This window comes from Pteropus alecto, unplaced genomic scaffold (assembly GCF_000325575.1).
Source record: "Pteropus alecto unplaced genomic scaffold, ASM32557v1 scaffold14, whole genome shotgun sequence".
In the NCBI taxonomy this organism is placed as follows: domain Eukaryota; kingdom Metazoa; phylum Chordata; class Mammalia; order Chiroptera; family Pteropodidae; genus Pteropus; species Pteropus alecto.
The window spans coordinates 5,479,661-5,504,491 of record NW_006436810.1 but is presented as its reverse complement, the minus strand read 5'-3'; the positions used below and the strand labels follow the sequence as shown (position 1 = coordinate 5,504,491).

At 38.1% G+C, this 24,831-nt stretch overlaps 1 protein-coding gene across 3 annotated transcripts in view; it reads right to left on the bottom strand.

Moving 5' to 3' along the window:
• WDR7 (WD repeat domain 7) overlaps positions 1 to 24,831 on the bottom strand; it is a 281,883-nt gene that overhangs the window by 69,011 nt on the left and 188,041 nt on the right. For all 3 annotated transcript variants that reach the window (XM_015590833.2, XM_006913696.3, XM_015590832.2), the window contains exons 22-25: positions 17,767 to 17,953; positions 6,677 to 6,794; positions 4,713 to 4,862; positions 4,041 to 4,123 (exon numbers count right to left, since the gene is read on the bottom strand). In XM_015590833.2, the coding sequence (XP_015446319.1) occupies positions 4,041 to 4,123; positions 4,713 to 4,862; positions 6,677 to 6,794; positions 17,767 to 17,953 (538 nt within the window). The remainder of the gene's footprint in view (positions 1 to 4,040; positions 4,124 to 4,712; positions 4,863 to 6,676; positions 6,795 to 17,766; positions 17,954 to 24,831) is intronic.

The window sequence follows — 24,831 nt, the reverse complement described above, 5'->3', positions numbered from 1 at the left end:
AGCAGGATCCCTACAGTAAAGGCACCGGCCATCCTCTGTGATGCTCTCTTGGACGGTTCATCAATGCAAACCGCCAGCGTAAAGCTGAAGCGGGACCTGGAAGGCAACTCTGAAGGAGACCAGACCATATGGTCCAAACAGGCAGCTCACCGATGGTTGAGTCTAACCGAAAGATATAAACTAGACTACGCAGAGGAATAAATGGACCATGTGTCCGTTTAACTAGCTTCTAAGTGTTCTGGTTTTTTTCCACTGAGTTTTAGATAAAAGCTGATTAATGAACAGTTTGAAGTTACTGTCTTTGGCAGACATTCTGTGATACTAAAGCAAGCCTTTAAAAACTAATGGTGCATCACTGGAATGCAGGAGCTGAAGGGGTGATTCCTTGGAAATTGAGTTTATTCAATGTACTAACAAATAAACATTCCAGGATCCAAGGCTTTATATAACAGAATGATGACCCTGGTTTTGTTTCTCTTAATTTTGGATTATTAGAGTACTTGTTTTCAAACTTTAGTGTAGGTAAGAATCCCCAGGGGAGGTTGTTTAAATGCGGCTTCTCAGGCTTCATGATGGACTGAGGGAGTGGCTCTCAGGTAGAGCCTAGAAATCAGGTAATTTTCTTGAAAGGTAGTCCAGGAACTACAGGTAGAGATCATTATGCCCTGCAGGGCCTAACAGGGAGTGAGCTCTCAATACTTGTTTTAAAATTTCACTTTCTTATCTGTGTCCTCAGTTCTCTCAACTAATAAGGACTGAATGTACTTTTAAAAATATTTAGTTATGTGAACTCTGTCCCAACATTTGAGAGTTGCAAGATCTCTAAAACTATGTGGTCAATAGATTACACATATATTTTACGCTTGCTATCTGAAGACTCTCAATTTCCTGTTGATCTCAGTTTTACAAACAGTTATATTTCTCTTGAACAATTATGCTATTTCTAGCATCTGAACACTGTGACTTAGGTACCAATAGTCTGCCCCTCTTCGCACACCGGCCGCTAAGAAGTTTAGAGAAATTTATGGCTCATCTCTGGCAAATACATAAAACTTCTAAACTCATCTTGACATTATCTTTCTTTGCTACTCTTATTTTCCCTTTGCCTCAATTCCCTTTTTGCATATTTTGTATTAATTTTCAAAGCTGCTTAAGAGTTTCAACGGAACGAGATAAGTGGCTGTTGTATGTATGTGTGTGTATGTATATACATATTTATAAATGGAAAAATAAATTAATACAGGTCAAAAAACTGAATGGCAAAAGCACTGGACTATGAATAAAGAGGTTTGGGTTTTTACCTTGAAGCTACTTTATTAGGCACTTGACTATCAAATATCAAATTTAATTCTCCAAAAAATTTAATTTATATAATGCCTTTCCTAAATATTTTTTTTGAGAATTAATGAGTTTGAAAGCATTTGGTAATGTATAAAGTGTTTTATAAATAACAAAAGATAATTACATTATTTTATTTATTGCGCATAGCTATAACCGCATGTTTTAATATGTATTAGCAAGCAAATTTTGGTGAGTGATAAGAAAGAATGTTTTACTGGCATTGTGTTCTAATTCATTTCTATTTTTCAGTGGAAGATATTACAAAAAGTTTTAACAATTGGCAGAAAAGCTATTATATGAACAAAATTAGAAAAATCAAATGTTTCATATGAATCCTTCTTTCTTTCAATGAATTTACAATTTGTAACCTGAACTTATGATCTTCCAACCACAGCAACTGAATATTGATATATAGAGCAACATCACAGAAGTCAGCCTCAGCTAAAACTCACTGAGTCTTTAAAAAAAAGAGTAAAGGAAAGCAAAAAACAAAAAGAATACAAAATTATATAAAGATTTTAAAAACAAATGTCACATGACTGGCCCACAGCTAGTCATGTTATTGACTCTGGTGTTTCATATTTAGTGAAAGGTATTTATTTGTAAGTAGAGGGCTCATAGTGCAGTAAGGCACCTCCTGGTACGATGACATGGACATGGCAGACATTCAACAAAATAATTTTAACTTCTATTGATATTTCTGTTGTTGTTCATTTATCAACCTAGTACAAATCAGCCAATAGGCGGCATGGCATTGACCTGTAAAACTTCTGAAGTCCCATCTAAGCTTAGTGTTCTCTGAAGTCCTCCGTGCCTCTAAAGTTTTGCTGGTCTGGTTCTCTGTACGATTCTACTTCTGCAAAGTTCACCTTGTCAGCTCTTCTATGACACTTTCCCAAAACTCACTACAACTTCTACCGCCACCACCCAAGCCCCTGTGGAGGACAAATCCTCTCCATTCGGCAGCCACTTTTATTAAAGCATTTTCACAGATGTTACTATTAGTCTGCCTTCTCCTTTGTTAAACTTCTAAGACTCCCATATCCAGAGTTCAGCACTCCACTTATTGTCCAACCTGTCCCTGGTATGTAATTCTACTCCAGCATATAACTTAGCACCCTGAAATTATTTACCTTTATAATTACCAGCCCTATTACATCCTGTGCTTTGTGGGGATATCACCTCATTTCTTATTTGTCTCCACACCCTAGCTAGTACTTGATACACAGTAGGTGTTTGATAAATATTATTAAATTAATAAACCAAACACAACTGCTTTCTGCCAATCAGAAAAACAAAACAAAACAAAACAAAAAAACTGGTGCTAAGCATTCAGTTTAGACACTTGCTTCCTTAGTTAGTACCTGAAGCAGGATCCTTGGTCTTCAGTGATTAAACAACAGGAAACAAACATGGATATGCAGCAAACTAAGATGACTTAAGAAACTGAGGATGCTGCCTGGGGAGGAGGTAGGCTTCCAGCAAAGGGAAAAGACAGGCCCTTTAAACTTAGAGCAATTATCTCACCCTGACACTGGGAGGCTTATTCACGAAGCAGTGACTGGTGCCATAAGGAGTGCTTTGCTAATATTCAGTAAGATGAGTCTTAATAAAACTGCTTCCTCACCTCCACTAAGTGACAGACAAATGTCCATTTTCACTTAGACATTTCCTTAGAGAACAAGCGACTGGGAATATAACAGCTACATTAATTCTTAACATCAATTATATGTATACAAGATTTAACATATATAATTTTTAACAAAAAGAACATAAACCAAAATTAATGTTTAAAAAATTACGGTATGCTAACATGCCTAATCTATATCATAAGAAAATATGCATCTATACACACGTAAAATACAACGTAATCTTTTTCTTATATGTGTTCGTGTTTTAATTTCTGGGTGGTGTAAATCAGAAACAGCAAAATGAAGAGACTAAAACATAAAATCTATTGTAAATATGGAAAAATAAATGAGAATGCTGACGGAGTGTAAATAATTCAGCAAAAACTTGCCGAAATACCAGAAAACATAGGGACATAAAGAGGCACAGTGTAACGTCAACACTCTCAGGAAACTTACAGTGTAAAATAAAGCTTTCCACCACAATGCACTCATGGAACTGAGCAAAAATAAGTAAGGCTATCACTGAACTTGTCTTATACACATAAAATTCTTAGAGTTATCATTAACATATGCAACATTGTTTATAAAAGTTTTAACTGGTCTTGGCTTCTTTTCTTGCTTTCTTATAGGCAAAACACCTACAATACACAGATGCTAGGCTTTATATTATAAATAAAATTTACCAGCAAAATGTGGCATAAAGGTTTCTAGTGGCTGAAAAGTGTATCTTCTCTCCTAAGTGAAAAAATTCCTAACTCTCCTTTTTGTAACGTAAATGTTAACTTGAGTAATGAATATAAGAATACAGACATATTCAATAGATATGATCATCTTTAATTCATTTTTTAAGTTTTGAGAAACCTCTTCATGACCCAATTTCAAATAGCTGGTTCTACTATAGTTGTGTTTTTGACTATAAGCTGCCTAAGTTGTTTTTAGAAAGTAAGCAGATATGAAATTAATGACTGAATTTCTAACTGAGCAAGGCTACTAACTAACTATACTATGATTTTTAAAAAGTTATTTGTTACTGAAAATTATTTTTCATGCTGTCGAAGGCTTGTTTACCTGCAGATGGCGGGGAAACACTCCTGAAGACCTTTCTTTTTAACTAAAGATCCTTCAAGGCAGTACATAATGATGTCCATAACCTTTATAGAAAAGATACAAATCTGAAATGAATTTCAAATACTCAACTTTCCAAAAATTAAATGATTAACTTAGGTCTCCTTTGCCAAAGAAAATTCTAGATAGTTTGATTTTAATATTTACTTTAAAACTAAAGTATATTTACTAAAATTACAGTATTTTTACTTTATACTACAGGCTACCCTTTCTCTTATTTGTGAGAAACATTTTATAAGACAGTGTAGTAAAATAAAGAAAACATATTTATTTACCTTAAAGGCTGTTCATATTTCTGGACAGTAATAGGTAGCTTTTTTTCAAGCACACTGTATGTTTTGTTTTATTTATAATGAAAGATGTCAAAGAGAATGTGACCTTTAAAAATTATTCTAATGCAGACCAATTAATTCCAGGTGAGTGGTAAATGGACGGAACAATTGTTTTGATTTTTGAGGAAATTTAAATGAGATCTCCAGAAATGGTACAGAAGTTAATTCATTTTAGTTACCTTTCTTTTTCTTCCCTTTAGAAATAAAGAGGCTGATTTATGTTACTACCTTGGAATATTTAATCTAGGCTGTGGATGTGTCACTTAAAACAGGACATTCTTACCTCCACAAGAAGATCCACAACATCTGTGGGCATCTTTTCAATAAGAATTTCAATGACTCTCAGAATTTCCCCTTTAGCTCGTGCAAGAGCTGTGGTGTGCATATTTTGCTGCGACTGGGTATTCGCTGCGAGAGCAGTATGTCTGTGCACCTACAAAGACATTCCATGCTGTAGACGTGGCTGTCGTTTGATAGGATTTTACATTTCTAGCCACTGGTTGGCTTTTCATTTATTACAACAGAAAAACACAAGAACAAAACAAACCTCCGGAGGCGAGTCAGGAAATACTTCTGATTGCAAAAGGAAGTAATTAGTACAATAAACACTCAGCAAGTATGCTCTAATAAAATTCTCGAAGTTTCTGGGTATGTGAGACTTTGATACAATATTACCTTGACATTTCTTAAAAAGAGACAAACTGAAGGTTGGTCTATTTGGCACTAAGATAACAAAAACTGTAAGTCTTACACAGTTCAGAGAAGAAAGAGGAGCAGCGGGCCACGGCCTGGCCGAGGACTAGCCTCGGAGCAGCGGGCCACGGGGATGGCAGAGGAGACGGCAGCAACAGTGAGGGCCGCTAGGTGAGGTAGAAAACTTGGTTTTAAAAGGTAACAGATGTGGACGATTACATTAAAATATTTTAAAATTACCTTCTAACCAAATGCTGGAGTAGAATGAATCCAAGGCATGGCTATTGTAATAGTTCATTTAAAAATACTCATATATGTAAATGGTGCAAACTAAATTAAAAAACACAGTATAAATACTTGTTTATTCTCTTTAAAGAGGCAGTTTAATGCCTGGCATTTATAGGACCTGTACACGTGGTCAGACTGATGGAAGGCTTATTTGGCATATTCAAAATTATGATCTGTGCATATTCCACTGATGGGAAAAACTGGTAAAAAAAGAAAAATTCCATGGCTAATAAGTATGTCATTTATACCTACATATACTTTATATAAATATACAGTATCTATAAAATACATAAACACATATATACGTACGAATACTTTAAATACAGTGGAACTTCACTTTAACACCATTGGAAAAACACATATCCTTAAGTCTACAAATTTATTTTAGCTATGAATTCAAAGTTCCACTGCCTCATATAAACACACACTGCTGTTAGGACCCCCTTCCTCCCTTGAGCTGCCTTCACGTCACAGATATTTGCAGCATGCTTATTAAGGATGGCTCTGGGGCAGACACAGGCCCAATAGGTTTCAGGTTGTCAGGGCTGACTCCGAGATATTTATTTAGTATTTTAAAAATTCATCACAGCTAACGGAAAAACAACTCAGATAGAGCCCATACTCCGTGGACCAAGTCCGCACATTATTCATGCTGAGATTTTTAAAGGAACAAACCTTTAAAAAAATTTAAAAGCTGGTCATCCTTGTCTTGCCTTCCCACTAAGACCTATAGGAAAGACCCTATAATGGGTTCATTGTTCTTTACTAGTTTTTCAGTTAGATGTGGGCAATTAGTTAGAACACTGAGAATGTGGGAATCAATTGGCATTCAAGTCTTTATCTGTGACATGTAATAGGAAAAACAATTAGCAAGTTTATGACTTACACTTTTGTTTACAGTTGGAGAGCAGTGTTAAATATAGTTGTGATTACAGGTAGATACACTTGTAAAATGTAAATACCTTTAATACGTTTAATTTGAATAAATCTACCATATTTCAGATTGAGAAGCTATTGTTAAATATTTACAAGTGAATTAACCGAGAACAGAAATGAACAGAAGAGAACAAAGTAATGAATGCACCGTCACAGAATTCAGTGTGCACGCACACAGGTAATTATGCGTATTTATTCCAGTACTAAATTATTAATTTGCATTTTCCTACAACAATCTGGAAAGATTATTTGTAGCTACGGACCCTTGATTCACATTATCGAATAATTCCTATAAATGAGAAGATGGAGCATACTGAGAAGTTCGCTCACCTCTTTGGCTATAGTCGTAATGAAGGCGGGTGGTCTGGCAGTGGCAATGAGCGAGAGGGCATGCCTTGCAGAGCGGGCGGAGTCAGCTGCCGGGCTCAGAGGCAGCCCCATTGTGATGCTAAACAGGAATCAGAAAAAAAGGAAAAGAGAAAAGAAGCATTAGAAATATAGACTGAAAAGATTAGACACAGCTTATAATGTCAGTTCAAGGTCAATGGGAGCACTCAAACAGTTAGAATATAATGGACTTGCAACAATGAGCAGTGATTAGGAGTCAGGGTGTTCCGGCATCAAATACAAAATCGAATAATTAACCGTGAAGATTGAAAACAGTATGTGCATCTGTCCAAAGTGTTACAAACGCCTTGTTAACAAATTATCAAGAACTAGTACTGAATATATATCACAAAACTCAGAATAAGGGAAGAACAAATATTTTGCAGGGAATTTTCAAATTTTTTCCTAAAAGAAAAATTAAAGGTAATTTGTTTATATGGCTGCATTAAAAGATTATATTTAAGGTCACATAGCTGAAAGGGAGTAAAATTCACTCCTGTCTATAAAATTATCAGAAGAACAGAGAATGATAAAATTAATTTTTGTTTCTATATTATTTTCAGTTTGAAATATCCTTCGTATGCTAGTTTATCCCACACTCAATACTTTTAGAATCAATCCACTATTCTGCCAATAGTTATTTAGCATTGATGCAAAAATTATATTAACTGATAGTTATTCTCTCTCTATAAAGAACATACAGCCTGGCATTGTCCAGGCTATCTAGATAAGAATATGTACATGGTAAGATGAATCTTTCCGAACTGAGAATGTTCCAACAGGAGAGTAATGTCCCATGCCTTTGCCATTCCCTAAAACATAAAAAAGATATTTTTCTGTTTCCAAGCTTCTTTTATACAGACAATTGTGAAAAGTATTAACTTCTATTTAAAATGCAGCATGTGATCCACAAAGCAACTATATATAAGGTATATTTTGTTATTCAGTAAGAGATCCTATTATAGTTTCTCCCTCTAGTTAAATAATTTCGATACTTAAATATCTATATTAAATTATAAGATCTGTCCTGCTCTAATTAAATAAGTGTGTATTTCATGTGTAAACTGGGTTATGTTTACTAAAAATTCTCAAAAAGTTCATCGGTATTTCTATAATGGATCTAAGAATCATTATTTTAACTTTTAGTTGAAAGTAAAGATGCATTATATAGGCATCATCGTTAAAAAAAAGATAAATTGTTACAGAAAATTCTGCTTATAATTTCTGTGGGACTGTCATGCTGCTTAAATCTTGACTGAGAATACAGCTGTCAAGCAGGAACTCAGGAGAGAAGGGTGGTGAGCCTTCCTTTGATATTTACCACTCGAAAGAAAGATGTGAGTTGAGAGGACAAACGCACGTATTGAACAATGAGCAGCAGGAGTGCACTGGCGGGTACGTCACCCACACGGAAGATCCCGATGCCCACGTCCCAGCGGGGCCCAGAAGAGAGAGATGTTCAGCCGGAAAGCAAGGTGGGCAGTTAGCGAGTTTCTTGTCTGGATTAAACTTTAATATTGAGAATTCAGCAAAAGGAATGTTTACTATATGAGCAGTGCTGGGGCCAGACGACTTAATAATGATAAAGTTTAGATTGTGTTTTAAGTCGTTTTAAAACATTCAAAAGCTAAGTAAACTTTTTAGATACTGCATGTTTCCTTTTTTTTCATCACTGTGGATGAACAGGTGCTGATAATACCTGAAAGGCTATAACAAACAAAAATGGTATGTTAATTAAATAATTCTGAACAAACTTAAATCAAATTTAATAAGATCAATAAAATTACGGAATACTGGAGTCAGAAAAGATCCCCTAAGCAACATCCCTGCCCACCAGTCAGCCAGGGAAAAGGAGTGTCTATGTCCTAGGTGGCCGGCCCCATCACTGGAGGGCATGGCACAGAGCACAGCAACTGGCCATGAAGCCCAAGGTCCTGATCTGAGGTCATGCTCTAGTGCTATTGCTTGTCCTTCTGCATCTGCCCCTAAACATCCCTCCCTGCCAGGTGGGTGATATCAGCATGTTACAAAGGAGAAGTCAGGTCCAGAGAAGTTCTGTGAGGAGCCAAGGCAGCAGTGAATGTCTTTCAGGAGGGCTGACCTTTGGAGAAAAAGGGGGAGGGGCTTGATGACATTTCGGTTAAAATTGAATTAATGAACTGGTAACATGACTAAACTCAGCGGCTTTGGATAAATGGCTAGACTGCAAATCTGAGAGAGATTTCTAGTGGTATGTTGTAATATTTGGACTTCAGCTCTGTTTTGTTCAGCCAGCATCAACAGTGGATGCACAGTTATCGATGGGTGTGGATATAAACATGTAAGGGAGAGTAACTGTATTAAATAACAACTGGGATTCACAAAGTCCTCAGAAAGATCAAACTGAGCTAAAGTCTTATGTGTAGGTACAAATGAACAACTTTAAAGGTACAGGATGACCTGCTGAGCTTATGAAACAGATTTGCAGGTTGTATGTGAAACATAGGATCTATGTTAGGTAAGTGGTTGCCTACAGAGAGAGCTAGCTTGTATCAAGGGAAACACAGTAATAGCTGAACTTCATGGCTCTGGGTGCCTGTCCACCCTCCCCATGGATGTACTGCTTGCTCCCTTAGTGGCGAAGAGATGGGGTCTAGCTTCTGTAGGACAAGCGTTATAGCATCCTCCTGGATGTCCAGAAAAGTCATGCCCATTCCCAGCTGTGTGCTGCTGTCACCTCTTGAGGTGGAAACCAGAGTTCTACTCACAAACAGGATCCTAGCAAATTCTTTCCCCCATCTAAGCTCTCTCCTCCACACTTTTCCTTGCATGGAGGAGGAACACTTAGTGGGAAGCTGAGAAGGGGTTGGAGTAAAGAGAGAGAGAGAAAGAACGAACAAGAATGAATGAATATGCGTGTGTGTGCACGTGAGCATGGGGGTCGTCAGCTGACAGACTTTCAAGGCTCACGCCACAGTGACAAGTGAACATTCTCCCCTTACCCTTGTGCTGAGCCCTGTGGCCACACTAGACTGAATAAGCACAATGTCTGTAAAATGAGTATACTGAAATATCTGCTTCACAGGCTGATGACAAGATTTAATGAGATAACAGACGCAAAACATCTAGCCCTGCATCTGACCTATATTATATGTATAACGGATGCTTCTTCTGACCAAAGATGCCCCTCACAAACAGAAACAAAGTGAAAATGAGATCAAGTAACAGCAGGTCATTGGCTTCGAGTTAAAGGCCTAGTCATGCATGACGCTTCCTCCATCTCAGCAAAGGATTTCGTAAATTTGGGGAAATCAGCAAACTTCTTCTAGTAAGAAACGTGGTAAAGTTTGGTGATGGTGGTGGGTTCTGGAAGAGAAGGTGCAGAGTAACGGGAAAGGAAGCTAACCAAAGACATACAGAGGTACTGCCCGCTGAGTTCAGTGGAAGCTGGAACAGCCAACACGCTGGGGAGGAGTCAATGTGTGCGTTTGAGTGATTCCTGTCACCAGGGTCTGGCAGTCCGAGTGCGGGACTGCATAATGTGGACAGATCTACTGTTCTGAGGTCAGGGCTCTGCTGTGACCGCTAGAGCATCCGCAGTGCAAAAGCGGAGGGTTGTGAGTGTGACGACAGAAAGGAGTAGCCAAGGCACGGGAGAAGCACAGAGCTCTTGCCGCTCCCCTCTGTGCGTTACTCAGTGTGCCATTACTAGGGCAATCTTCCAAAAGCTCCAACTTGACTTCATGGTTAACATGCTTAAAAACCTCCAGTGGTTTCTACTGCTTCCAAGAAAAATCTTAAACTCCTTCGCTTGAGACTCTAGGCCCTCCATAATCTTCTTTCACTAATTTATAACTCAGTTTTTTCAACGCCAACGCTTCTGAGGCAGGCTAATTTCAAAGCTGGTCCCTAAAATTCTATTTCTTTTTTTGTAATTGTAGTATTTTGTTTATGCTTCCCCCTTACCCCTCTTGCTCTCCTCTATTCGATTCTTGTGGAAGCCTACCAGCACTCAAATACCTTCTATTGAAACAAAAGAGCCGACACCACCACCAGTTTATTCTGGGCCCTTAGCATCGAATCTCATCCTGCCAGGCAGAATAAATTCGTTTCGTATTGTGAACTCTGCAGATTGGACCATGCCTTCTAATGCTGTGTCTCCCCGCAAAGTGCCTAGTTCAGCCCTGAGACAGTGGTAGCTCAACAGTTATGCGCTAACTGACATTACCTGGCAAATTCAACAGAAAAAAAAATCACTTAAGCCAGTTATTTGACTGAATTGACCAGCAGATGAAGTCAAAGAATTGATTCGGTCCCAACAGACACGGTCTAATTCTGCATGGAGTAGCCTTTGAAGTCAAGAGTGCATTGTGTGTGATATATTTTAACATGGGATTCTAACTGAATGAAGAAGGATCACATTATCAGAGGCTTGAAATTAAAGGGGTATCTGCCTTATTCTAGAATCTGTATATAAACACAGAACTCACTCTTTTATTTCTGATCCTGCTTATCTGGCTATTATGCAGATCATTTGTTATATTAGGTTTATAAGTTAGACCTTTGGTTTCAGTCTTTAGTCTAAAAAAATATGACACACTCTCTACTTTACTCAGCATTTCTGTATACATATCTGATATGAAATATCAGAGATGATAGATATTATAAATAAAAACATGAATAGAAAAATAGTCCCCTTAGGCTGAGCTCATTCCTTACCTGACTGCTCATTAATCCTGTTCTAACCCTTACTCTACTGTGGTAAAAAACATTTAAAAAGTTACATGTAGGACCACTTCAATTAAATGTCACTGCCTACATTGTCAGACTTCCTCATCTGTCAAATTAAGGAATGCTGTAAGGGAATATTCAGGGGCAAAAATACTTGAACTTTTATCAAATAGCCCATAAATCACAGTCAACAGTGTTATGGACAGAATGCTTGTGTCTTCTCTTAAAATTCGTATTGTGAAACCCTAATCCACATTGTGATGATATTTAGAGATGAGTCTTTAGGAGGTAATTGGGGTTAAATGAGGCCATGAGGGTGGGTCGCTCGTGGTGGGATTAGTGTCCTTATAAGAGACACCAGAGAGCCTGCTCTGTCTCTCTTCAGTCTTGAGCACAAAGAAGTCATGTAAGCACACGGCAAGATGGCAGCCGCCTAGAGGCCAAGAGGAGAGGCCTCAAAATGAAACCTGCCTTGCTGGCATCTTGATCTTGGACTTCCCGGCCTCCGTCACCATGAGAAGTAAATTCCTTTTGTTTAAGCAACCCAGTCCATGGTACTTTGTTGTGTTACCCTAAGCTGACTAGGACAAATAGCAACAGGGCATTGAAAATAGTCCCCACTGAAAACAAAGATTAAAATTATTTTGAAAATGCATACTGAATTACATAACATCTGGGAATTCTACTTTACCCCTTCCTGATAAAACAGGTGTGTTAACAATTGTCTTTGCTGTAATAAGAAATCTTCAATTCCTCTCTGGAATGTTAAACCTTAATTTGGTAATTCATAGGTGATATTAATTTCCTAAACTCAGAGATGGCAATTCCTCCAACAAATGCTTATCTTTTAGAGCTATTTCTTATATACTGGGTATATACACAATGACTAAAACTATGCTAATATGATTTAGTTAAATGGTTTCCTCAGATTATAAATTTTCTATTAAAAATAAATGTCATAAGAATAGGAAAAATAGTTTAAATGTAGAATTCTATAACACCTTAGTGTTTATATGTGTTCCATTCTCTACTCTCAGTGATAAATGTAGAATTCTATAACACCTTAGTGTTTATATGATGTGTTCCATTCTGTACTCTCAGTCTCTCAAATTTAAAAAATATGGTTAACATCTGAGTTCAAACCCTGTACAGTTCAAAGAGAATCTTTCTAACATATGGTGCTTATCTGTATGTTATCAAAGCATGTGTAGCTTCTAGTAACTACATGTTTCTCTCTTAACATTTAGTAAACTGAATATTCCAGAAAGGCAATGGTCTTCTGTAATCTATTAACAACTGTCAGTCATGGCAGTATGAGCTGAGAGACCGGCCACCTTCGGCAGCCAGGGCCAACACTGCTCTGCCATCCTCTTTCAGGGTGAAGTCTCTGCACCATGAACTATGAAAATGGAACAAAATCATAGACCATGTATAGATGGACGTCTAGCCTTCCAGAAATGCAAGGATTTTTCTGTTCCTTTATAAAGTAGAATTTTCTACTATTTCTAATACTTTATCAATATGTACATAACTATAGTGACCTAACAAACTTATGAATTTGTAATTTTCCCCACAAGTAGCTGGGAATATCTCAACCTATGGTTTCAATGAAGTACAGCCTCTATTTTGTATTAAACAGTGCATCATGAATGATGATTGATTTAAAAATAATCATTCATTTAAAAAATCTCTCGCATCTGATTCTACCTGTAGATCACTTGTCATAGAAAGGGTGGCAGAATCATACCGTCTGGGAGTAGCAAAATGGGCATCGGGAGACCTAAGTGACAGTCTTAACTCTTATAGTAGCACTGTGACCTCAGACGAGTTGTTTAATCCCTCTAAACTTTACTTTAACTTAATAGCATATTGAGGGCATTAGATCAGATATTTTTGAAGAAGATTTTCTTCTCTAAAATTCTATGACGTTAGTAAATGTTTATTGCATGTAAGCCACTTGACAGTTGTTATGAATAAATAAGAATAAATGCATAATACATGGCCCAAGCACTCATGAAGCTTACTGATATTTAAATAGGCTTTTAATTTCTAGAAGACATAATTTTCAATGAAAATGATTTCATTAAATCTATTTTAAAAATCTGAAAGCACACTGAAAATCTGAGTTGAACACTTTTATGTCCTTTAATTAGGTTGTTTTAAATTTATTTGGTATTTAATTCTGTGAGTGTTAGATTTTGAATGAAAGATGGCACAATGATAGAAGCATGGCTTTTGGAGTCAGCAAGACCTGAGTTTGAATCCCATCTTTTTCACCGGCCACAGTGTTACTGCAGACAAGACAATGGATCCATTTTTCCCTCATCTGCAAAATGGCGATGACGATGCCTATTTCTTGAGCTCCCCTATATCTAGATGGGAACATTTATGGTGTGTGTAGCATAGAAAATCACAGAGAGCAAGCATTCAATAAGAGGACTGCATTCCATACCTCCGTTTGCCTGCATACTGCCACGTATGTGGCAGGTGCTAGAAGCAAGGGGAAAAAACTCATTAACATTCTTTTTAAGGTAAAACCAATGTCTATTCCCTAGAGATAACTGGGAAGCATGTTAGAGTTTTAGATGGGAGAGTCCCACAGTTTAAGTTCTGCAAGGAATTAATGAATAAAATTAGCTAAAAGCAATATTCACTTTTACTTGCCCTATGTTTTAAAGCACTGTCCAGCATCTTCTGGGCATGCCTGTGCTTTCCCATCGCTGTCCTTTTCATGGCCTGTCCTTTCCCCACTCTCCTCATAATCAACCAAATGAAAGATTCATATGGAACCCTTCCTTGCACACTCTGATTACCCAGCTACCTGTCTCTTCTCATGCTCTGAATGTCTAGGCTTTCTACCCTCCTTCTCATTTCACATCATGCTATCTCCAGGCGGATCTTATCTTTCCTGTAGGAATGCAAGTGCCTTGGAGACAGGGTTTTTGTCTGATGCATAACTATGTATAATACCTAACATTGTCCCTTCCACATATTAGCTGCTCAAGAAATGCTTGTTTAGTTAATAAACATAATTTAAAGTTTGGGGGCCTTCTGAGCCACGCTTCGCTTGATCAGGCCTGCTTCTACGTCTGGAAGTGTACTTTCCCTTCTAATAAAGCTTTTCTTTTCTGCTATAAAAAAAAACAAACAAAAAAATAAAATAAAAGTTTGAGAACACATTTGAAAACATTAGAAAATAACGTAAGATTTTTATTTTAAAGATGTAAAATTCTAAGTCACGTTTCTGAAATAATGTATTATTAATTCTGGAAAATGCCCTATTAATCTTGAGCCATATACAGTTTTTGTAGGAGACTTCACAGGAGTCATCTCTGACAGAGGATATCGATAAAAGAGAAAGGAAGAAAGAAACTGCTATCATATGCTTTCTTCAGGACTGGGTAGCAGACCCTTCCTGAAAACCCCTCCCTCATAAACTCACAAGAAGGGGAATAAAGAAGGAACACTGCCTGTGTATTTTCTTTTTCAGTAAACATGAACTAAAATTTTAAAAGCACGAGCCAAACATAAAAGCTTCATAAAACAAGCTTAATTTCAGAGTCAGAAGCAAGGCAGCCGAGCCTGGGATCGTGTCTACACGGCAAATCAGGCACAGGTGACCCCCGCGCACGTCGCTGCTCCGTCTCTCCCAGTCTCAGCCCCTCTGCAGCCTGCACCAGTGTGTCAATGGGTGTAACAGGGCATTTTCAATCTAATTCTGGTTATAGATTAATAAGCAAACATTTTCTTGCTTATTATGCAATTTATCATGATGAAAATTACATTGGACTCCTCAAGGCTAAATGCTGATACATTCATTTATTCAGAGCTGTGTATTGAGAGTCATACTAATCTTCACGACAGAAAAGGATATAATAGTGAGGTGTAAATTACCTACTGAAAAACTGTAGTATTTGTGTCTGCAGATATTGTACATGTAGCTAAAACAGAAGCGCATCTTTATGTTTGCTAATACACGCTTCACGTAAATTTACTTAAAAACAAAACAAAACGTTAAACAAACAAACAAACAAAACACCTAAACTAAAACCTAAACCTAAAATAAAAACCTATCACTTCTCTTGGGCAACAAAATAAGAGTGCAAACTGTTGAAATTGTGTTTGGACGAGATTTGAAAATAATCTAAAATATTAGGTCAAAGTAAAATCGAAGAACAATAGAAAAATGTTCAAGGCTTCTCAAGATCACCAGAAGTCGGCGCTGGACTCGTTGGGTGTGCGTGGCAGCTGCAGCACGCGTAGGGCAAAGGGTGAAAATATGTTCTGGGGCTGTGCACGAAGGCCAGCCTTCACTACGGCCTCAAACCCGTGCGCTCACATTCCCTCCTAAGCCTTAGAGTCAATGGAGAATCTTCAGACTTCTGGTCTCCAGGAACTATCCTGGCTACCACTATGTCAACCTGCTCGTTCTAGAAATGGGCAGCTGTTCACTTGTTGGACACCAGGACAATGACAATGGCATCACCAGTGTACTACCACCATATAGGTAACATCCCTTTAATTAACATGTGCTAATCCTCGTCTAAGCACTTTGCAAATATAAACCCATTTAACAGCAACCTTATGAGGTAGGTACTTTAATTAGCCCCAACTTATAGACGGAACTGAGGCAGAGAGGTGAAGTAATTTGCTGAAGGGCGCACAGCCAGGGAGACACAGAGGTGAAGTTTAGGGAGCATGGTGATATAAGAGGTGATGGGGGAGGGCAGCTGGGCACGTTTGAAATGCATACCCTCCTCCTAGCAATCAATCTGGGACCCTGGGCTAGGAGTGCCCAATCTGCAGACAAAGCCAAGGGCTAAGGCCCAAAGGAGGCTGGAACAGGAGAGAACTGCGGGCTATGAGAAAGGCAACCACGAAGAAAAAGGCAGAGAACACTAGGTTTTTTTTTTTAGACTAACAATGATAAGAATGTAATTCCATTCATTGAGAAAATCAATGAGGTGACAACATTCACATTAAGAGACGCGTCATGGGACAGTTTGAGAATTTCTACCACCAGGAATTCACACTCACAACCAAAAACTAAGTGTTGGAGAGGATGCAGAGAAAATGGAACTCTTTCTTGTACACTGCTCGTAGAATGTAAAATGGTGCAGCCACTGTGGAAAATAGTGTTTCCTTAATAATAAGTTATATAGAGAATTACCGTATGGCTCAACAACTCCACTTTTAGGTTTCTACGCAAGAAAAATGAAACTAGGAATTCAAATGAAGACCGGTACACAAACAGCAGCAATATTCACAGTAGCGAAAAGGTGGAATCAACCCAAATGTCCATCAACAGACAAATGGATAAACACATAATGTGTATATCCATAGGATGGAATGTTATTCAACTATAAAAAGAAATAAAGTATTGACACATACTACATGAATGAACCCTGGAAACACCATGCTAAGTGAAAGAAGCCAGACCTGAAAGGCCACATATTGCATAATTCCACTTAAATGAAATATTCAGAATGGGTGAATTCAGAGAGACAGAAAACATTAGTGACTGCCAGGAACTGGCGGGAGGGGAGAAGGTGAAGTGACTGCCTAATGGGTCTGGAGTCTCCATTTGGGGCAACCACTACTGGGAAGTTGACAGTAGCGATGGCTGCATAACACTGTGAATGCACTTCATGTCACGGAATTACACACTTTAAGATGACTGTAGTGGTAAATTCCATGTTATGTGTACTACACCACCGAGGAAAAGGAAAGGCTTCCTCCAGGGATCAGGAGGCTGAGTTCTCAGGTCGACACTAACCTCTCTCCCCCTGCAACTCCTAGCCATTTGGTTACCAAGTGCTTCCCACTCGTTTCATTTGAGCAACTCCCCTGGCTCATCTCCCTCTTCCATTCCTCTCCTCACCGCTTCCCTGCATCTCTGGAAGCCCCTGATGGCTGGTCTTTCACTGTGTGCAAACGAAACGACGATAAAGTCGATTTAAAAATTAAAATGAATGTGGTCACGTATTTTATCGGTAAAAACATTTTTGCATTAAATGTCTATATCATTTTCCTTATAAATGATATGTTTATACTATCATTTATACTATTATTTTTAGCTAATATCTCAAGGCACAATAAATATAATTTTAAAACTGTGTTGCTGATCACTCATTGGGTCAGTGCTAAATTCCAATGGTGTCAAAATGACAGGAACATGCTTCCCTTTCATTATCCATATCCTAGAATTTCATATTGAATTATTTGTCGATTTTTCTATTAAAAACTCAAAGAGGGTAATTGATGACAAAACAGAAAAAGAAAAAAAAAACACAAAAACAAATTAACGGGAACCGTGCACATACTTGGCGAGCTGCTTCTCGGCGTCCGCACAGAGTTCGAGGAGCCCCATCAGGACGGCGGACACATCCATGTACGGCTCCCAGACTGTGAAACCGCGTCCAATCAGATCTATGGCTGTTCTTCGGATGGTGCTGTGTGGAGGAAGTTTGGGGCTCGGTGGCTGTAGCAGAAGAAAGGTCAGTGCCTTGCCTAAAATTACAAAATAAGAGGCAGAGAAATAAAGTAGTTTTACTGTCGTTTTCTTTGAAACATATATCCAAAACATAAACCACTTTGAATTTTTTTTTTCATTGAAGGACAGATTTGAACAGTAAGACTGTGACAGATATCAAGTTCATAGTTTGCTGAGCCATATACCTTAAAGAAATAATTTAGCTTACAGTATTTTATACCAGATTCTAAAGTGTTTTAATCACATAAAAATTATATATAAATAAGTAGACATAATTTCAAAACATATCAGTGATCCTAAGCTGCCAATGTTTCTCCCTACTCAGCATGCTGCAAAATAGAGATGGTTTCAAATGATGTAACGTGGTATTTCTTCACCTTTCTTCTGCATCTAACAGAGTTCATACGTCAAACACTTCCCACCGGTGACACATCTCATTACAGACAACGTCTGTCCAGTGGGGTGAGGGATGGAGAAGGCAGAACGTCTCGCCTCCTGCAGGCATGTCCCTCCACAGTCGGGTGTTCTGATCGAGAGTGATGGTGTAAAGTGTGCAGCAAATTCTCCACACAAGTCGGTTAAATTAAAAAACAGCTCGTTATGATGTTTAAAGCTGATGACGCGATCTAGATTTTAATGAACATACAGATACCATGCTTCATGTTGACGATAACGCTGGCAGTGTGCATACGTGCGCCTGGTGGCTCTGAAGCCGCAAAAGCCCATCTACTTCAAAAGGCATTTTGACATTAAAAAAAGAAAAACACAAGGGATTGTGAAGAGCAAGCTGCAATTTAGAAGAGAGTTTTAGAAGAGACAAAACCATTTATAAATCATAGAACAGTATAGCATACTGGCTAGCGTAACACAGGCTTCAGATTTAACACAGAGGATTAACCATGGTTTCATAACTTACTAGGGGGCAGGCTTAGGAAGGTACTCAGTGAGCCTCAGTTTCCCTGTCTGTAGCATGGGGATAATAGCCATCTCTCATGAAGCACCAGAGTGTTAAATGAATTAATGCACGCAAAGTGTACTGCCAACTGCCAAGCACTGGCGAGTACTCAATAATGGCAGTCACAGCTCACTATGAATATGTTGAAATTGTCTGTCTCCAAAATTAAGAACATGGCATATAAATTTTAGTGCATTCAACAAATAAAAACACTCATTTTATGTTATAGTTGATTGTTAAATGACAGTGGATTGAAGTGGAGGTGAAGAGAAGCGTATGTAAAGCCAAGATAACAGTCTGTGAATGCCGTCTGTAAATCAGTGCTTCTGAACTTCTTCCTAGTCATAGAACTTTTTAAGCATCTGCTGAAAGCCATCGGTCCTTTTCCTAGGAAACTACGCACATATACTTACCCACCTAATTCTGCAGAAAATTTTTCAAGAGGCCATGGATGTTGGTTTAACAAGTCCTGCAGCAAACTAAAAAAGTACACACGTAGGGGAAGCCTCCTGAGAAAACATCCCCCCAATTCATACTTTACTCATGCATGTATTTGTAAATTTTACTCTCATACCTTGCCATATAAATTAATATGGAAAGCTTCGAGTTGTGTAAACCATAAAAAATAAACTTCGAAAAAGCGATCCACTGTTCTCTATTTTCTGCCAGCTCTATATGTCCCATGATATTTTAAATACAAGCATGTCTGTGCATGTCCCTTGTCCTTAGCCAGTTTGTTAGCTCCTTGAGGGTAGGGCCTATGTTGCATGTAACTCTCCGTTTCCCAAACCACCAAGCACAGCGTTTTGAGCACATTATGGACCTAAAGTGGAAAAGAAATCTGCCTTTACAGCATGTACATTCCTAATGCAGCTCCCTGCCCAGTTTGTCAGAATGATATTTCAAAATGTCAAGAAACCTACCGCTTTCCCGTTTATTCTTTACTTCTAGGATGTTGCAGGAGCTGCAGAGAAACCCCCCCACTGCTGTTCTCTGAAGACATCCTGAAACGCCACAGCGATGGCTTCCAATCTGAGGGTTAGGGCTCCCTGGAGGTGGGTCCTTGGCAAGTAATATTGCAAAGGGGAAGTAAAGTTTCCTAAGTACAATGCTTTATAGCATTTCAATCATCCTTTTCCTTAACCACACTCTACCACTTCTGCGCTGGTGGCTGGTGGGAACATTCGTGGATACCAGGGATGGGGCTGGTTGCTCATGGCTGCTGTAGTGGGGACTCAAGAGGCAGCTTCCTCACTACTCTGACAACTTTTTTCCTGAGAGCAATAATAAATAATAAGTGGCCCATTTCTTGATACTTTCCATCATTTTTTTTCTGACAAGGTGGGAAGGACAGCATAAGGGATACGATCAGATGCCCTCCAATGAAAGGACAGAAAAGGAAAAACCAGTAAGTGTTCTCCAAAAGACCCCTGTCTCTACAATGGCCCCCAGCCCTCCAAGGTGCCTGCTGCTCCCCTGCAGAGTACCCTACCCTCACAGTGAGCAGGAAACACAGGTTCCCCCGTAACGCCACCACCCCTCTCTTAAATCACTTCCCATTTCATTCAGTAATTGTGAAATTCTCCCGAAGCATCTCTCCTTCTTTAGTTCAACTCAGAGTCTCTGGGTAGTATAAAGCAAAGACCCCCACAAGGCTGAGAGGGCAGTGTTTACCGTTCTGGCAGGCCATGTGTGGGACATCGAGAGAACGGGAGAGAAAAACAGCCTGTTTAACACACACATTTTAAATCTACTAGTAAGAGTATAATTTTTTTTTCAATGATCTGTTTTGGAATTTTAAAGAAATACAAATGTTAAAATTCCATATCCACCTCTGACAACTTATCTCAAAGAAAACATGTAAATACTATAAGATGAAGAGAATTTCCAAGTTAAATCTTTTGATTTTTAGCCCTGATGAACAGGATGCTCATATAATGTCAGTGCTTCACGCAGTCATGACACCGATGTTCCGAGAGGACGATCGAGGATGCCTAAGGCTTCGAATTTCCTAATCGTAGATTCTTTCTGCTGATGCTAAGGAACCAACTTTTAAAAAATCGTTGTATAATAATAAAAAGGGAGGGATAATTTATTCTTGTCTCAATTTATATCGTATTCTCTAATTTAGGGTAGATTTAATTTATAACCGCATACAATGTAGGTGCTCTGCAAAGTTAACCAAGGTGATGAAAAAGCTAAAATTAAGATAATGATGGTAACTTCTTTAGTGATAGAAAAAGTCTTGTGACAGAATTTTATGATTTTGAAATTTATCTCATAATTTTTCTTAAGTTTTTGGTACCCAATAAAGGCTGCATTTTAACTGTATAGGACGGAATCTAATTTTGTACAAAAATACAAATGTACTTACTTTATGCAAAAGCCCCACTATTCCACAGGGCCTCACTGAGTATGCAAGGTGGAAACAATCCTATCATCTGCCAGTGTGACTGATTCCTTCACAAAGACTCAACAGTGGCAGTGTTAAAAAGTTCAACGACTGGCCTGACATTCACTCAAGGCTTTCCATAATTTGGTCTCAATCTATCCACCCAAAGATTCAAGTAATATCTGTTTACAGAATATTGCTATGTTGTACTAAGTGCTGGGGAAACATAAGAGAATAAGACTCAGTTTTTCCTCTAAAGGAAATTCATTCTAGTTCAGGAGATAGGTGAACAAATAGGTAATGTGAATATATTATAAACAGTGTTATATTTATAAGCACAAGTTACCAAGACAGAACTTAACAGAGGCACTTAGCCCCATCTTAGGGGTATGAGAAGCTTTTCAGTGAAAGGTGACCTCTGTACCAAAACCTAAAAACTAAGTGGGAGTTAGCCACTCAGAAGGGAGGAGTATGGAAAGAAAGCACCCAGGCAGAGAGAACAGCATGTCTAAGGACCGGGAAATAGGCGAGAATGGAGTAGAATTGAGGGATTCCATGAAGTTCGACATGACTGGCAATTCTGTGGAGGAAAGGAAAGGGGTCGAGATGGGCAGGGGGGCAGAGGGCGAGGGGAGTGAAATGTAACAGTGCTATGAGGCAGGACAGGTTCTTAGAGCCTCATCACGAAGGGCCTTACACGCTATGCCATGCTAAGAGTTTGTTTATTCCGACACTGGGGAATCACTGGAAAGTTTTAATCAAAGGAGAGGTATGATCAGATTTCCATTTTAGAAAATCAATACTTGGGCTGTCTTGTGATTAGAAAGGGGCAAGCCCCTATTGCCTTTTTAATTGTGATCCACTTATTCCTAGGCAAATGGAGTATTAGAATCGCAGAATTTTTAAATTAGAAGGATGTTAGAAAAATCTCTTCCTATGTTTTAGATCAGATAACTGAGAACCGTGGAAGGCAAGGGGCTAGCTGCAGGCCTGGGTCTAGGACGCCGTGGCTCAGGCCACAGGTAACGATCAGTACTCATCTGTGAGCACAATGTACATATTTACAACCATGTTTTATTCATGACACTCCACCCAACTATGGATTTAAAACTATATCCTTTATGATCAATCTCTTCCTCCTTCTGAATTGCGGAATAATTTAAGCCGTAGTTACCAATGTCTCCCCCAAACAGAAGATTAAATAAATGACATGTGTTATCTTTTCTTATACATTGAGAAGGCTGCTATCACTGATTCAACAGCTAAATATAGCTACACCAAGATCCTTTAATTGTCTTGGCTCTAACTTAGATGCATCACGGTCACAAAATGGTTAATTGCACAGCCAGCACTGCATCCATCTTCCAGGCAGGAAGAGGTCGTCGCTGAAGGGCAAAAAGAACACATTCCAGTTAAGTCAAGCCCCTTTCTTAAGTCTGGTTACACTTCATTTGCTAGAATCATATCATATAATAATTCCCTGGCTTCGAGGAAGGATGGGAAATGTAGTTTTTGTTAGGTGGGCACATGGCCATCTTCAACGAAACTGAGGTTTTGTTCATGTGGAAGGGGAGAATGGTATTGCATAGGTAGCTAGAAATTTCTGCCCCATCTTCCCTGCTTACCTTAGAATGAAATTCTTATTTATATAGTAATTATTGTCCATACACTTAACAAAAAACGATATAGAACTTCTTAGCATTTATTCTATTGTCTAAAGCTATTTTTTTTTTATTATTATTACCTTTTCACATCTGCTAAAAGAGTAAGTCCCTAGGACATAGGAAATTTTTTAGAAATACTTTTATATTTGTAATATAGGCTTATTAGCACAGTGCTTTATATTCAGTTAAGTACTTAAGACATATTGTTGCTTTGGCAAATACTAAAATTTACCTTATACTATATGTGCCCAGCATAGTCAACAAAATTATACACGGATTGGAAATTTCCGAGAGCCTACCATGTACCTGTGTGGCCCATGGGGAAGATTCTGACTCTATGGTGATATGGTAAAAATATAAACGATGTAATAAGTCTTTTTCATAAGGCTAAATTTATTCAACTTAAAGGAGTGCTTATTCTAAGATTATGTTTACTACTTTTATGGTGAATAAAAGTTTTTTTTATAAAATGATGAAGACAGTGGTATTTTTTAATATTTATACTCAGCAAAGTAAAAAATTTAAAGCACTGCTAAATACCCTCAAATTTTATTTTTGGAAATTTTCCTGGCCCATGATAAACCAAAAAGTCTGGAGACAACTGCAATTTCTAATAAATTTACTGTCTCAAGGACCTACAATGACACCTCTTCCCACTGTTGAGTATTGCAACTAGTAAGTCCTTCTGGCTCTTAACTGAGACTGCCAAGAGGCTCTGAACTCAACTTGTTACAAGGTGAAATTCAGCATTATTCAAGTTAATCTGGGACCATATTCAAGGTCAAGTTATCAAATAATTCATCCTTCCTAATTGTAAGGTAGGTGAGTAGTACATTTACTGTGGCAGCTTTATGGTGGGAATTCAGTGAGTAGAACACCATCACCATCACGAACATCATCACCATCACCATCACCACCACCCCTGTATGTCCACCATCACGAACATCATCACCATCACCATCACCATCACCACCACCCCTGTATGCCTAGTCAGATGTCCAAATGAACTACCAAAATGCAGACAGCCTCAGAACACTGGAAAACATATTGAAACCTAACAAAACCCTTTAAGAAAGCAGAGAGCACTATAATCTACCATTGGGTAAATCATAATGAACTCAGACCCTCTGGAATTTGAGAGACTAATTCTGTTGTCACGCAGTCAGCAGTGATAACAATAGCTCATATTTTAGTGCTATTTTAGCTCAAGCTTTTTGTGTGTGTGTTCTAACTTCAATATTACTGTTTGTTTGTTTTTTAAGTGCTACAAAAGAGCAAAGCTGCAAGAAAATATTTACTCTTTGCTGTAACAGCAAAATGCTAAAGACGAGAAAAGGATTCAGACAGAGACGGCAAAATAAAGTCTACGTAAGCCCGTGGCCAAAAAGCTGACATTATTACACTGTGACTAACATGTTGCTTTGTTTTGTCAGGATAAATATTGTCTAATCATGACCTGACCAATGAAAAACATCAATTAAAAAAATTTTATAATATCTGGCTGGTTACGATGACTACATCTTTTAAAAGATTAATATCCATGCCATCACACATACACATATACTATTACTTAGTTAATTTGTTTTCTGGATTTATCCTTATCACAAATGTAGAATCACTTTATTAACAAACTCTACATTTATTGAATGCCTATTACATGAAAACATTTTGTTAACAATAAAGAACTATAGTTACATATTTCAGTATCATTAATTTGATATAAGTAACACTTTTAGCCTTCTTTTACTCACTATAAACACAGAGTCAACTGCCAGTTACACACACTAACAGAACATTTAAACACTAATTCAAACCTTTATTTCCATATAACCACAGATCCTACTAACATAACATGTTCATGATATGAACAGGAATCAGAGGAAT